Source organism: Tauraco erythrolophus, chromosome 20 (assembly GCF_009769465.1).
Source record: "Tauraco erythrolophus isolate bTauEry1 chromosome 20, bTauEry1.pri, whole genome shotgun sequence".
In the NCBI taxonomy this organism is placed as follows: domain Eukaryota; kingdom Metazoa; phylum Chordata; class Aves; order Musophagiformes; family Musophagidae; genus Tauraco; species Tauraco erythrolophus.
The window spans coordinates 13,630,978-13,643,543 of NC_141484.1; the positions used below are offsets into that span (position 1 = coordinate 13,630,978).

A 12,566-nucleotide genomic window follows, 5' to 3' on the forward strand; every position below is an offset into this window, starting at 1 on the left:
GGAGAAGATAAGCCAACAATTCCAAGTCCCAAGGTCCTGCTCTATTTGCTGGACAGCACTTCCTCCTTTCAGATTCCTAGTCAAAATATTTATAGGAGATTTATTCACATAGCTAGTAAGACTTCAAATATTTCTAAATATATCCACGAGCACGAATGGGAATCATGCACTGAGTCAAGTTTGCCAAACAATGCCTTGCCAAAAATTTTTTGACCTAAGAAAGAGGAGGAGGGAGTTGCATGTGCAGACCAGAACCTATAAAAGTGCTAGTAGGACAAGTCTGTTCTGTCTCCACAGAAAGCTTCAAGGTAAGAGTATGGAGGGCTGGGTGCTGGCAGAATCCCACTGCATTCCTGTTGCCTGTGGAACTGCTTTCCTCAAAGGACTATCTGTATCAATAGAGATTTTCTTTCTTCTTTCGAGTCATTGCCATATTTTTGCCCTGTGACTTATCCTTGGGATTCCATGCAAAAATAAAAAAAGACGTTGTCATTTCTGTTTTTCAGTATTGACCAGCTTCTAGTCTGAAAGCCAGCTGGTATCACAAGAGGTAAGACTCTGATTTACCTACTCCATAGGAATAGACTCTCCAAGATGTCTTTTTTATATAGATGTGTGGGCACTTCCCATACACCTATGCATCTGTGCATACTAATGCAGTGCAATTCCACCTGAGCTGTGCTGTCCAAACCAGCAAATTTCCTTTCATAACTGGGTTGGACACAATTGTTTGGTACCTGCTGGGAAATAGTTGACCTCCTACCACACAGAACTGTTAACGGGAGATTGCCTGTAAACAGAAATCCAGGAAAAAGAAGATGAATGAACAGCACATATAGTTAAGACTTTGTCAAATCCCTCTGAATGTTTATTATTAAGAAGATTTCCTCTTTTGGTACAAATTAATCTTAAAGCATCAGCTTTTCAGTTGAAAAGGCAGAACAACTGTAGAAGCTAAAAATGTGATTTCTAACTGAGGAAAATGCTTCGCATAGACAATTCACATTTGTGCTTCTGCTTACTCCACACCTTTTTTATTACGTTGCTCCATCTCTATAGGCAATACAAATGACATTATCTAAAATATGCAAGAGAGAACGTATGTAAGTGGGCTTTCACAATTTTGGTAAGATACCCCTTGGTATGTCTGCTTCTTCGTATAGAAAATTTTTATATTATGCCAATCAATCCAATTATTCTGTATACTGACACACGACTAGATCTAAAGAACTGAGCATGTAAACTGGAATAAAGGAGAGAAAGATAAAGAAATCTAAAACAAAGACACATTTCTTCTTTAAGATCTAAATAAATTAAAGGATATGTAGGGTGAAAAGCAGATAAGAGAGAGGGAGACTGTAAGAATAGCTAGAACAGAACACTAAAGAGAGTCAAGTGTGTGGTAAAAGGCATTTCTTCCTTAACTCAGCACTGTAGTATATCTCTCCACTTCAGCTCCTTGCTATCCTGCACTCCGTAAAGTGCAGCCATGTCGTCAGACTCTGAGATGGCCATCTTCGGGGAGGCAGCTCCCTACCTCCGAAAGTCAGAAAAGGAGAGAATCGAGGCCCAGAACAAGCCTTTTGATGCCAAGACTTCAGTCTTTGTGGTACATGCAAAGGAATCCTACGTGAAAAGCACAATCCAGAGCAAAGAATCAGGGAAGGTCACTGTCAAGACTGAAGGTGGAGAGGTGGGTAAAATGCAAGATTTACAAACAGCATTAAATTCCCACTCTGAGATCTTAGCTGAAATGCATGTACCTTGCTTTTCTCTGACAGACTCTGACAGTAAAGGAAGATCAAATCTTCTCCATGAATCCTCCCAAGTATGACAAAATTGAGGACATGGCCATGATGACCCACCTCCACGAACCCGCTGTGCTGTACAACCTCAAAGAGCGCTATGCAGCCTGGATGATCTACGTAAGTACCAGCAGCAGTCTTCCTTTGGGCAGCTGGGAGCAACTGCTCTGCCAGGCTAAGTGGAAGCCAACGTGCTGTCTCCCTTCCTCGCAGACCTACTCGGGTCTCTTCTGCGTCACTGTCAACCCTTATAAGTGGCTGCCGGTGTACAACCCGGAGGTGGTGTTGGCCTACCGAGGCAAGAAGCGCCAGGAGGCCCCTCCACACATCTTCTCCATCTCTGACAACGCCTATCAGTTCATGCTGACAGGTGAGTGGCTCTCAGAGAAATTCTATCAAAAGGACATTTTAAAAATAATCACATAGTTTCCCTGATAAATGTACTGATACTTTCTTAACACATCATTACAGTTGTACTTCAGTCAGAGAGTTAATCACTGCTAATTTAAACAGGATTTTTTCATGTCAGGATTTCTAAAAAGGAAGTATAGTACCAGAATTAGTGTGCCAGCAAAAACAAGAAGCCAAATAGACTAGGTGGAGCAAGGAATATAGTTATGTCTGTAATGAAATAGTGAAAGTGAGCAGGGTATGAAATCCAAATGAGATGCCAAAATTCTGTCTAATGACACGAAGTTAATACATCAAAGGGCTGCATGAAAAATTTGTATCACAAATATTCGGATTTATCTTGATAAAACCATGACATGAAAAAATGAAATAGAATTACATATTGCTGCTAGTTTTGCTTTCATCTCTTTGTTCTTTTCTGTCTCTGTGTTATCGAGTTCAGAACTACTACCCATGCACAAGATTGCTTTGTTGTGAGTCCTTACCCTCCCTTTCTCTACTGATCTACGTACAGTCTGTGCAGCAGAAAATTAAAAAAAAAACAAAACAAAAGTAGAAATAAATTACTGTGTGCAGGAAAAAGAAGACAGTAGGGAGTGCAGTAGGGAAGAAGCAGAAAGAAGAAAAAAGAGTGCAGTAGGGAAGAAGCATATGGCCCTTCAAGAGTTTTCAATGTTTATAGAAAAGCATTACGGAATCATAACATCATAGAATGGTTTGGGCTGGAAGGGATCTTTAAAAATCATGTAGTACTTCCCTTCAGCATTGGGAGGAACATTTTCCACTAGATTCGGTTGCTCAAAGCTCTGTCCAACATGATCTGGAGCATTTCTAACCATGAGGCATTGCAACTTCTCTGGGCAACGTGTTCCAGTGGCTCATCACCCTCATCATAAAACATTTCTTCTTTATATCCCATCTAAACCTACCCACTTGCATTTTTAAACTGTCACCCTTTGTCTTGCCACTACAGGCCCTGGTAAAAAGTCTTTCTCTGTCTTTATTATAAAATCCCTTCAAGTACTGAAAGACCGAAATAAGGTATTCCTGGAGCTTTGTCTTCCCCAGGCTGAATAACTCCAACTCTCTCAGCCTTTCTTCATAGAAGAGGTGTTCTAGACCTCAGATTATTTTTTGACTCTCCTCTAGACCCTCTCCAGAGGGTCCATGTCTTTCTTGCACAGGAAAGCCCAGAGCTGGAGGAAGTATTCCAGGTAGGGTCTCACAAGAGTAGAGTGGCGGGGCAGAATCACCTACCTTGCCCTGCTGACCATGCATCTTTTCATGCAGCCCAGGATCTGATTGGCTTTCTGGGCTGCAAGTGCACACTGCCAGCTCATATCCAATTGTACATCCACTAGTATTCCCAAGTCCTTCTATGCAGGTCTGCTGTTAAGCCACTCATGCCCCAGTCTGGATTTATATTGAGGATTGCCCTGACCCATATGTTAGAGTTCGCACTTGTCCTTGTTGAACTTCATGATATTCACATGGGCCTACTCCTCAAGCCTGTCAAAGTCCCTCTGGATGGCACACTCTCCCACTGGTGTATCAACTGAACCTTTCAGCTCGGTGTCACTTGCTAACTTGCTGAGAGTACATTCAATCCCACTATGTATGTCATTAATAGAGGTATTAAATAGTGTTGGTCCCAGTTCAGACCCTTAAGGGACACCATTCATTAACCATTGGGACATGGAGCCTTTGAATGTAACTCTTTGAATGCAGCCATCCAGCCAATTCCTTACCCAACTAACAGTCCACTCATCAAATCCATATATCCCTAATTTAGAGGTCAGAGTGTGGTAGGTATGTTTAACATCAAGAATGTGGTACAAAGTGCTTTGCAAGGAATTGAAATTGGAAAAAACCAAAACTATTAGGAATAAACACAGGAAAAAATACATGAAGAATTTTTTTCTTATTATGACTTGAATTTGCTGCATTAATTTTCAGTTTTTTGTGTTCTTCGTTTATAAAGTCTATTTGGTTTTGCCTCTCCCACAGATCGCGAGAACCAGTCGATCCTGATCACGTACGTACCCTCCCTGCTCGGGTCCCTGCGGGGCTGCCCGGTGCCAGGGGACCTCCTGCCTGACCACACGCTCTCTGCTTCTCTCTCTGGTTTGACAGCGGAGAATCCGGTGCAGGGAAGACTGTGAACACAAAGCGTGTCATCCAGTACTTTGCAACAATTGCAGCCAGCGGGGATAAGAAGAAGGAAGAGCAGCCAGCAGGCAAAATGCAGGTGAGGTCCTTGGTGTAACAACTTCAACTGTCAGATTTGTTTATGAGCTGTACCATGACAATAAGATTTCTATTTTAGGGAACGCTAGAGGATCAAATCATCAGCGCCAACCCACTGCTGGAGGCCTTTGGAAATGCCAAGACTGTGAGGAACGATAACTCCTCACGCTTTGTAAGTCGTTGCCTGGGTCAAAATTACTTTTTCTGTATCAGCACACTGACTCAAATGTTCTTGCAGCCAGGATTGGTCAAATAAATCTTCATTGACTCTTCTCCTTCCTTCAGGGTAAATTCATCAGAATCCATTTTGGTGCCACAGGAAAACTGGCTTCTGCTGACATTGAAACATGTAAGTGACCCTCCCTGCATCATGCCTTTCCTTCCAGCCTTCCTGTGCTAACTCTGTCCTACATTCTTTGCCAGATCTGCTGGAGAAGTCCAGAGTCACTTTCCAGCTCAAGGCAGAAAGAAGCTACCACATATTCTATCAGATCATGTCCAACAAGAAGCCAGAGCTAATTGGTAGGAAAGATAGCTAACTTCTCTAGACAAAGGTCACGGAACAACACGTAATTCCTTTACGTGCCAATTACATTTTATCTGGATGTGGTTTGTCCTTCTTTTCAGAGATGTTACTGATCACCACCAACCCGTATGACTATCTGTATGTGAGTCAAGGTGAGATCACGGTTCCCAGCATCAACGACCAGGAAGAGCTGATGGCCACCGATGTAAGTAATGCATAGATGTTCTCTCGGGCGCACACACTGTGACCTTTAACAGGCATGGTCCTTACTCTAATGATTCCTCTGCTAGAGTGCCATTGACATCCTGGGCTTCACTCCTGATGAGAAGACAGCCATTTACAAGCTGACGGGGGCTGTCATGCACTATGGCAACCTGAAGTTCAAGCAGAAGCAGCGTGAGGAGCAGGCGGAGCCGGACGGCACTGAAGGTACCGCACGATATGTACTGCAGCACCGTATAGACCGGTACACTCACTAATACAGGCAGTGATTCAGGGGCAGAGCCATGGACTCAGCCCACGCATTTCCCCAAAGGCCAGTATGGTGGAATGTAAGGATGTCCTAGCCAGAGGACGTTGCTGGAAGAGCACAACTCAGTGCAAGATGCAGATTACTTTGAACCATGCAAAGTCTAAGTGCCAGTAAATCCTAAAGCCCGCTTCCCCTGGCTGACACAGTAGGAGTCAGGCAGAAGAAAAGCAAGCTTTGCTGCTATTCTCCATGGCAGCTTCCCAGGCCTGGCACAGAGCCAGGAGCCTCTCTGCTCAGTGACTTGAGCTGGTGCACCCAGGTAGCTACTACCACTTGCCGTCAGCTGTACTCTCCACCTGGTGCTGCTTCCAGGTGACAAGAAGCCAGAATCCTGAAGCTTCTCTGCTTCAAAGCCCATATTCTGGAGACACCTCACGATGCCTGAACTGGGAGCATTGTGCTACTTGAGGGGCTGAAAAGCAACATCAGTTAATACTGAAGCTGTGGCTCAGTCTGTCTCAGCACGTCTCCAGGACTTCAGTTTGAAAAACAGACATCTAAGATGTGTTGCATTTGCTTTGACTAGAATTGTTCAAAGGTGCATTCCTTAAAAAGTTCATGGAAGTATTTCCATGAAAACAGAGTTATTTGCATATATCATAAACATGTACTATAAGGGTTTTTTTCTTGAGTTGTTTTTTTTTTTGTATGTGTGTGGTTTGGGATTTATTTAGGAAAGTTAAGACATAAGTGAAAATGACTGCAAGGAATACAAGGATAGCAGTGAGTCTGATAATGCTGAATAGCAATAGTAGAGCAGAGAAGAAATAATACCTGTCACTTTACTTAAGTGATGTTATGTGGTCTATCTTGACTTCAGTAAAGCATTTGACACAGTCTCCCACGGCATCCTCACAGCTAAACTGAGGAAGTGTGGTCTGGATGATTGGATAGTGAGGTTGATTGTGAACTGGCTGAAGAGTACTGGTCAATGGGACAGAGTCCAGTTGGAGGCCTGTATCCAGTGGAGTCCCTCAAGGGTCGGTACTGGGACCAGTATTGTTCAACATACTCATCAATGACTTGGAAGAGGGAATAGAGTGCACGGTCAGCAAGTTTGCTGATGACACTAAACTGGGAGGAGTGGCTGACACACCTGAAGGCTGTGCTGCCATTCAGAGAGACCTGGACAGGCTGGAGAGTTGGGTGGGGAGAAATTTAATGAAATACAACAAGGGCAAGTGTAGAGTCTTGCATCTGGGTAAGAACAACCCCATGTACCAGTACAAGTTGGGGACTGAACTGTTGGGGAGCAGCACAGAGGAAAGGGACCTGGGGGTCCTGGTGGACAGCAGGATGACCATGAGCCAGCAATGTGCCCTTGTGGCCAAGAAGGCCAATGGCATCCTGGGGTGTATTAGAAGGGGTGTGGTGAGTAGGTCAAGAGAGGTTCTCCTCCCCCTCTACTCTGCCCTGGTGAGACCGCATCTGGAATATTGTGTCCAGTTCTGGGCCCCTCAGTTCAAGAAGGACAGGGAACTGCTGGAGAGAGTCCAGCATAGGGCCACAAAGATGACGAAGGGAGTGGAGCATCTCCCTTATGAGGAAAGGCTGAGGGAGCTGGGTCTCTTTAGCTTGGAGAAGAGGAGACTGAGGAGGGACCTCATTAATGTTTATAAATATGTGAAGGGTGACTGTCATGAGGATGGAGCCAGGCTCTTCTCAGTGGCATCCAATGATAGGACAAGGGGAAATGGATATAAGCTGGAACATAGGAGGTTCCGCTTAAACATGAGGAAGAACTTCTTCCCAGTAAGGGGAACAGAACACTGGAACAGGCTGCCCAGAGAGGTTGTGGAGTCTCCTTCTCTGGAGATGTTCAAAACCTGCCTGGACCCGTTCTTGTGTGATCTGATCTCGGTGGTCCTGCTCAGGCAGGGGGATTGGACTAGATGATCCTTTGGGGTCCCTTCCAATCCCTAACATTCTGTGATTCTGTGATTCTGTGATTATTTTGCTGACCAAATCTTGGAAACTTTTGGAGCAGTATACGTAATGCTGATTCTATTGAATTTAATTCTCTTGCATGACACTGTCTCTTCTGAGAATTACTCTCAATCTATGAACAAATTTCTCAGTGTGACAGGTCATCTTTTATTTTGCTAGTTTTGTTTGCTCATAAAGCTGGGACAGGACTGTGACATTTCATCTTCTTCACCTCTCCTGTGCAATTTTTCTTTCTTTATCTACTTTTGAAAACAAAATGCAATCTATTCCAGTATTTCACTATCATTACTTATCGGTATTTTTTCCCCAATTTTTAGTCTAAATATCCTTGACACAATGTCAGACTGTTAGATCATGTCCTACATTTTTTTATCACGATTTCAAATTAATTATGAAAGCACTCTTGAACAAATCATTTTACATACTTTGACTACTGGCAGAGTTTGAATTCAATAGTAAAAGTAATAGCAGAAGTTAAAACCCAAACTTTTTATTTGAGAATGCACTTCTAAAAAAGTGTGTCATCTCATGTTTAGCTGTTGATTCGAACAGGCGTAATTGACACTTACACATACTGCTCCCTCGAATGTTATGCCTTTAAAATTACCCTACCACAAGTCACTGAAATAAACTGCACTGTATTTGCTTCTGAGAGGATCTGCAATTGCCTGCAAATGGATCATCATCTCAACCCTAGGCGTTCTTTTTCTTTTTCAGCATTTATTATTGAGAAGTCTGCCTACCTAAATGTCTCTAAACTGATTTTTCATCCAAAATTCAAAATAAACTAAAAACAGGTGAAGAAAAAATAGCTGACATAAATGATTTATAATTACTGGGATACGTTGCTTATAACGAACTACAAATACATTACTTTTTTATCTTAACTAATCTATCTTTACAAGAATTATCTTTTAATACTTGTTTTAAAGAAACACTAATGTTTGCTTATGCCTCAAAAACTGATTTTTTTGGTCTTTAGTTGCTGACAAGGCTGCCTACCTGATGGGTCTGAACTCCGCTGACCTGCTTAAGGCCCTCTGTTACCCTCGAGTCAAGGTTGGGAATGAGTTTGTGACCAAGGGTCAAACTGTGCAGCAGGTAACAAAACTCCCTGTTTTGTTGACAAATCCTCTGTACTTCCTCTTTTGCTCTGCATGATAACTACAAGCCTTCTGCTTTTTGTTTTAGGTATACAACGCAGTAGGTGCCTTGGCAAAGGCTGTGTTTGAGAAGATGTTCTTGTGGATGGTTATTCGTATCAACCAGCAGCTGGATACAAAGCAGCCCAGACAGTACTTCATTGGTGTCCTGGACATTGCTGGCTTTGAGATCTTTGATGTAAGAACAGTGTTTTATTACCATGCTTTAGAAGTTACTCTATTGTGTGCCAAAGTACAGAAGAAGGAATGATGCCCTTTTATTTTGGAAAAAATGGTTTGATCCTTTCGGATTGCATGAAAAACGTCATGATTCCCACAGGATTTTAATCAGGAATAGATTTTTGGTTTACACATGTGCCAATGGAAATTGATAAATGCTGGTTTTTGACTGATTACAAACAGTAGACTATCATGGCATTTGATACCTAATGCAGAGACACCAGTTCCATAGCCACAATTTGTGCTTAAAAGGCTTGGGACATGATTTGAAATCAACATTTGGAATTGTTGGATAAAATGTTGTGCTGTGGACTCTTCTGTAACTGAATTAGGCAAATCTAGTAGAAATTAAAGCTGAGAAGTGAAATATTAAAGTGGCCTGGGGGTCATGAACATGTGGATAAAGTTTAGCTTGACAAAGAAAAACACATTGACAGAAGTTCTAAACTCCTGCTTGAGCAAAGAAGTAACACTCGCAGATCCTCCTGTCATTTGGTACAAAAAGCCAGCACTGTTCTTTATCCCTAGCTTTCTAATTTAACTTTAATAGTAATCTCTGTTTGTAATTGTGCAGTTCAACAGCCTGGAGCAGCTGTGCATCAACTTCACCAACGAGAAACTGCAACAGTTCTTCAATCACCACATGTTCGTGCTGGAGCAGGAGGAGTACAAGAAGGAGGGAATTGAATGGGAATTCATTGACTTTGGGATGGACCTGGCTGCCTGCATTGAGCTCATTGAGAAGGTATTCATGTAGTTCACAATGTTTAATATTTTCAGAAATGCATTAATTTTTTATTTATTTGTAAATGTAGCATAAAAATATGATATTGTAAATACGTAAGTTTAGATTTTTACCATTTGCTCTGCTGAGCAGAATAACAGTCCCTGAAAGCATTAATATTGTCCCGCTTAATGTGATATTTCTTAATGTGTGATTCTTTCTGCCATTTCACCTTTTCCTCTTTCCTCTGCTTCTTCCAGCCCATGGGCATCTTCTCCATCCTGGAAGAGGAGTGCATGTTCCCCAAGGCAACTGACACCTCTTTCAAGAACAAGCTCTATGACCAGCATCTGGGCAAGTCCAACAACTTCCAGAAGCCCAAGCCTGCCAAAGGCAAGGCTGAGGCCCACTTCTCCCTGGTGCACTACGCTGGAACAGTGGACTACAACATCACTGGCTGGCTTGACAAGAACAAGGATCCCCTGAATGAAACTGTTGTGGGGCTGTACCAGAAATCATCTATGAAGACACTGGCCTTGCTTTTTGCCTCTGCTGGAGGAGAGGCAGGTTAGTTCTGTGAAATTAATATTTTCATTTTTATTTAATGACTGTACCAGAGCCATGAATATAAGCTAGAATGTTCTAAAGTAATTGCGTGCTCTGCAGAGTCTCCCTTGGCTTGAATTTATTAATAAAGGAAAACAACAAATGTATTTCAGGCCTTGCACTCAGACATAGTCATCCCTTGGATTATGAGACATCTTTGGTTCTGTGTTCCTTTAGATTGAGTGTTGACTCTATTCCCCACTGCATGCTAGGTGTCTTTCTTAGCATACTGATACTTAGGAACTTCTTGTTCTGATATATCTGATACTTCTTGTAGTCTCATAGAGAAAAATTTTACAAATCAAAGTTGTAAAACTATCTTTTTTTTTGTATTCTTCAGAGAGTGGTGGTGGCGGTGGCAAAAAGGGAGGCAAGAAGAAGGGTTCTTCTTTCCAAACTGTATCAGCTCTTTTCAGGGTAAGTACAGAAGCCAGTCTATTTTTTTCCTCTTTTTTTTATAGTTGAAGATTGTGAAACCTCACACTAACTCCAACAAGGTTGTTTACTTCACCTATTAACATTTTTCTGTATCAAGAACATCTCTTCAGTTATTCATAGAAGAGCTGACTGCAAATCAGCTGAGGCCAGCTGAGGAAGATACACCTTGATGTAGCCTTTATTCAAATGTTGGAAAAAGTACTTAGGTAGGGGTACAGTTTTGCTTAATCATGAGTACACCAGCTGGCAGGATCAAGCTCTTCTCCCTCTGCCTTGGGATGACAATGGTGGATCTGGCTACCTGCCTTAGGGAACCTCAAGTCTGGACCAGCACATGCAAATGTATGTGCATTTGCACATGATAATACACAACACACAATGGTTTTCACATGATTATATATTTGAAGACAAGGCAATAGGGAAATGTCAAGGCCAGTTACCTTTCCACCAACGGACAGAGTTTAAGGCAGATGGTAGAACTCTTGTTTCAGCACGTGTGGCATCTAGTTACTATCTGTCAGTCTGAACAGTTTTTCACACTGTGAAAGAGATATTTGAGCAGCTTTGCTCCTGCTCCACATTAGGGCTAAACTAAGAACTGTTAGGACTTAGCTAGTAAATGTTGCTAAATCAGAGACAGTTCATGGTTTTCCTTCTAAAAACACTTCTAGAAAGGCATGTTGCAGGACCTGCCACTCATGCCTTTTCTGTATGACTTGTGACCCCCATTCTCACTAAACAGGGAGTCTTTCTTGTCTTCCCACGTTCTTCAACTTTTGCCATATATATCTTCACAAGTAACACCTAATGCCGTTAAGCTTCCTTTTCCTAGCCTTCTCTGCAAACTTGATCCTTGCCCCTCTTCCCTTTTCTCTTATATCTAGTTTTGTTTCTGTTCCCATCAATAGTCAGTGTCTTCCACAGAGTGAGAATCTAGTGATTACGAGGAGTCATCTTTCACTCAAAATTATGACTTTTGCTATAAACTTCTGGTCACCATTCTCCACAGGTGTCCTGTCTAAGTGGATGTATCCCTCAGTCTCATGAAAACGCATTATATGGTCTTGTGACTTTCTCTTGTGCTGAAGACTGAAAGGCAAAAGAAAACTCAAATTAAGATGGCTATAGGAGGGAATAATAAATCCATTATTGCTTTCCAACTCTTTTCTCACATCTCACAGTTTAACTGCAGAGGTACCATTTGTTAATGAAAAATCTTTGCGCATGAACCCACAGGAGAACCTAAACAAGCTGATGACCAATCTACGGAGCACTCATCCCCATTTTGTGCGCTGCATCATCCCCAATGAAACAAAAACACCTGGTAAGAACCTCAAGTAGAGAGAAATCATAGTGTAATGCACCCATTATTCTCTATGCTTTATCATGAAGTATCGAATAATTGTTTTATTTGCTTAGGTGCCATGGAGCATGAACTGGTGCTACACCAGCTGCGGTGTAACGGCGTGCTGGAAGGCATCAGAATTTGCAGGAAGGGATTTCCCAGCAGAATCCTCTATGCAGACTTCAAACAGAGGTCAGCCTCCTTTCGGCTCTCCATACTACCTTTACTGCATAAGTTGTACATTTTAATATTTTAACACTTGTGGTTAGTTTTTAATGTCACATCTGTCTGATCATGTTTGAAAGAACGGGAAAATGCTGGAATGTATAACCAAAGGCAACATGTATGGCTAGCAAAAGATAAATTGTAGAGAAATTAAGAGGTAAGTCAGGTGTTCTCATTGATTGCTGTTCATCAAACAGCCAAACTTTGCCAGTGTCTCCGAATATGGAAGCACAATTGAGCTGCACAACCCAATGCTTACAAGATTAAAAAATGCAGGTTGGGACATGGCTTTGTAGCCACATTCCAGATGAAAATTACAAACTCAGATATAGGGCTTTGGCCATTGTATCAGCTGCATGTTTCAGGGGAAGATGCTTT

General features: G+C 42.1%; 1 protein-coding gene across 1 annotated transcript in view; it reads left to right on the forward strand.

Moving 5' to 3' along the window:
- The first annotated feature begins 1,489 nt into the window (after positions 1-1,489).
- LOC104371534 (uncharacterized) overlaps positions 1,490-12,566 on the forward strand; it is a 57,365-nt gene continuing 46,288 nt past the window's right edge. Inside the window, exons 1-17 of the mRNA XM_086624335.1 lie at positions 1,490-1,693; positions 1,782-1,925; positions 2,019-2,175; positions 4,224-4,251; positions 4,350-4,464; positions 4,543-4,635; positions 4,749-4,812; positions 4,887-4,985; positions 5,091-5,194; positions 5,280-5,418; positions 8,451-8,569; positions 8,660-8,809; positions 9,425-9,595; positions 9,835-10,145; positions 10,525-10,597; positions 11,855-11,942; positions 12,038-12,155. Of these exons, the coding sequence (XP_086480461.1) occupies positions 1,490-1,693; positions 1,782-1,925; positions 2,019-2,175; positions 4,224-4,251; positions 4,350-4,464; positions 4,543-4,635; positions 4,749-4,812; positions 4,887-4,985; positions 5,091-5,194; positions 5,280-5,418; positions 8,451-8,569; positions 8,660-8,809; positions 9,425-9,595; positions 9,835-10,145; positions 10,525-10,597; positions 11,855-11,942; positions 12,038-12,155 (2,177 nt within the window). The remainder of the gene's footprint in view (positions 1,694-1,781; positions 1,926-2,018; positions 2,176-4,223; positions 4,252-4,349; positions 4,465-4,542; positions 4,636-4,748; positions 4,813-4,886; positions 4,986-5,090; positions 5,195-5,279; positions 5,419-8,450; positions 8,570-8,659; positions 8,810-9,424; positions 9,596-9,834; positions 10,146-10,524; positions 10,598-11,854; positions 11,943-12,037; positions 12,156-12,566) is intronic.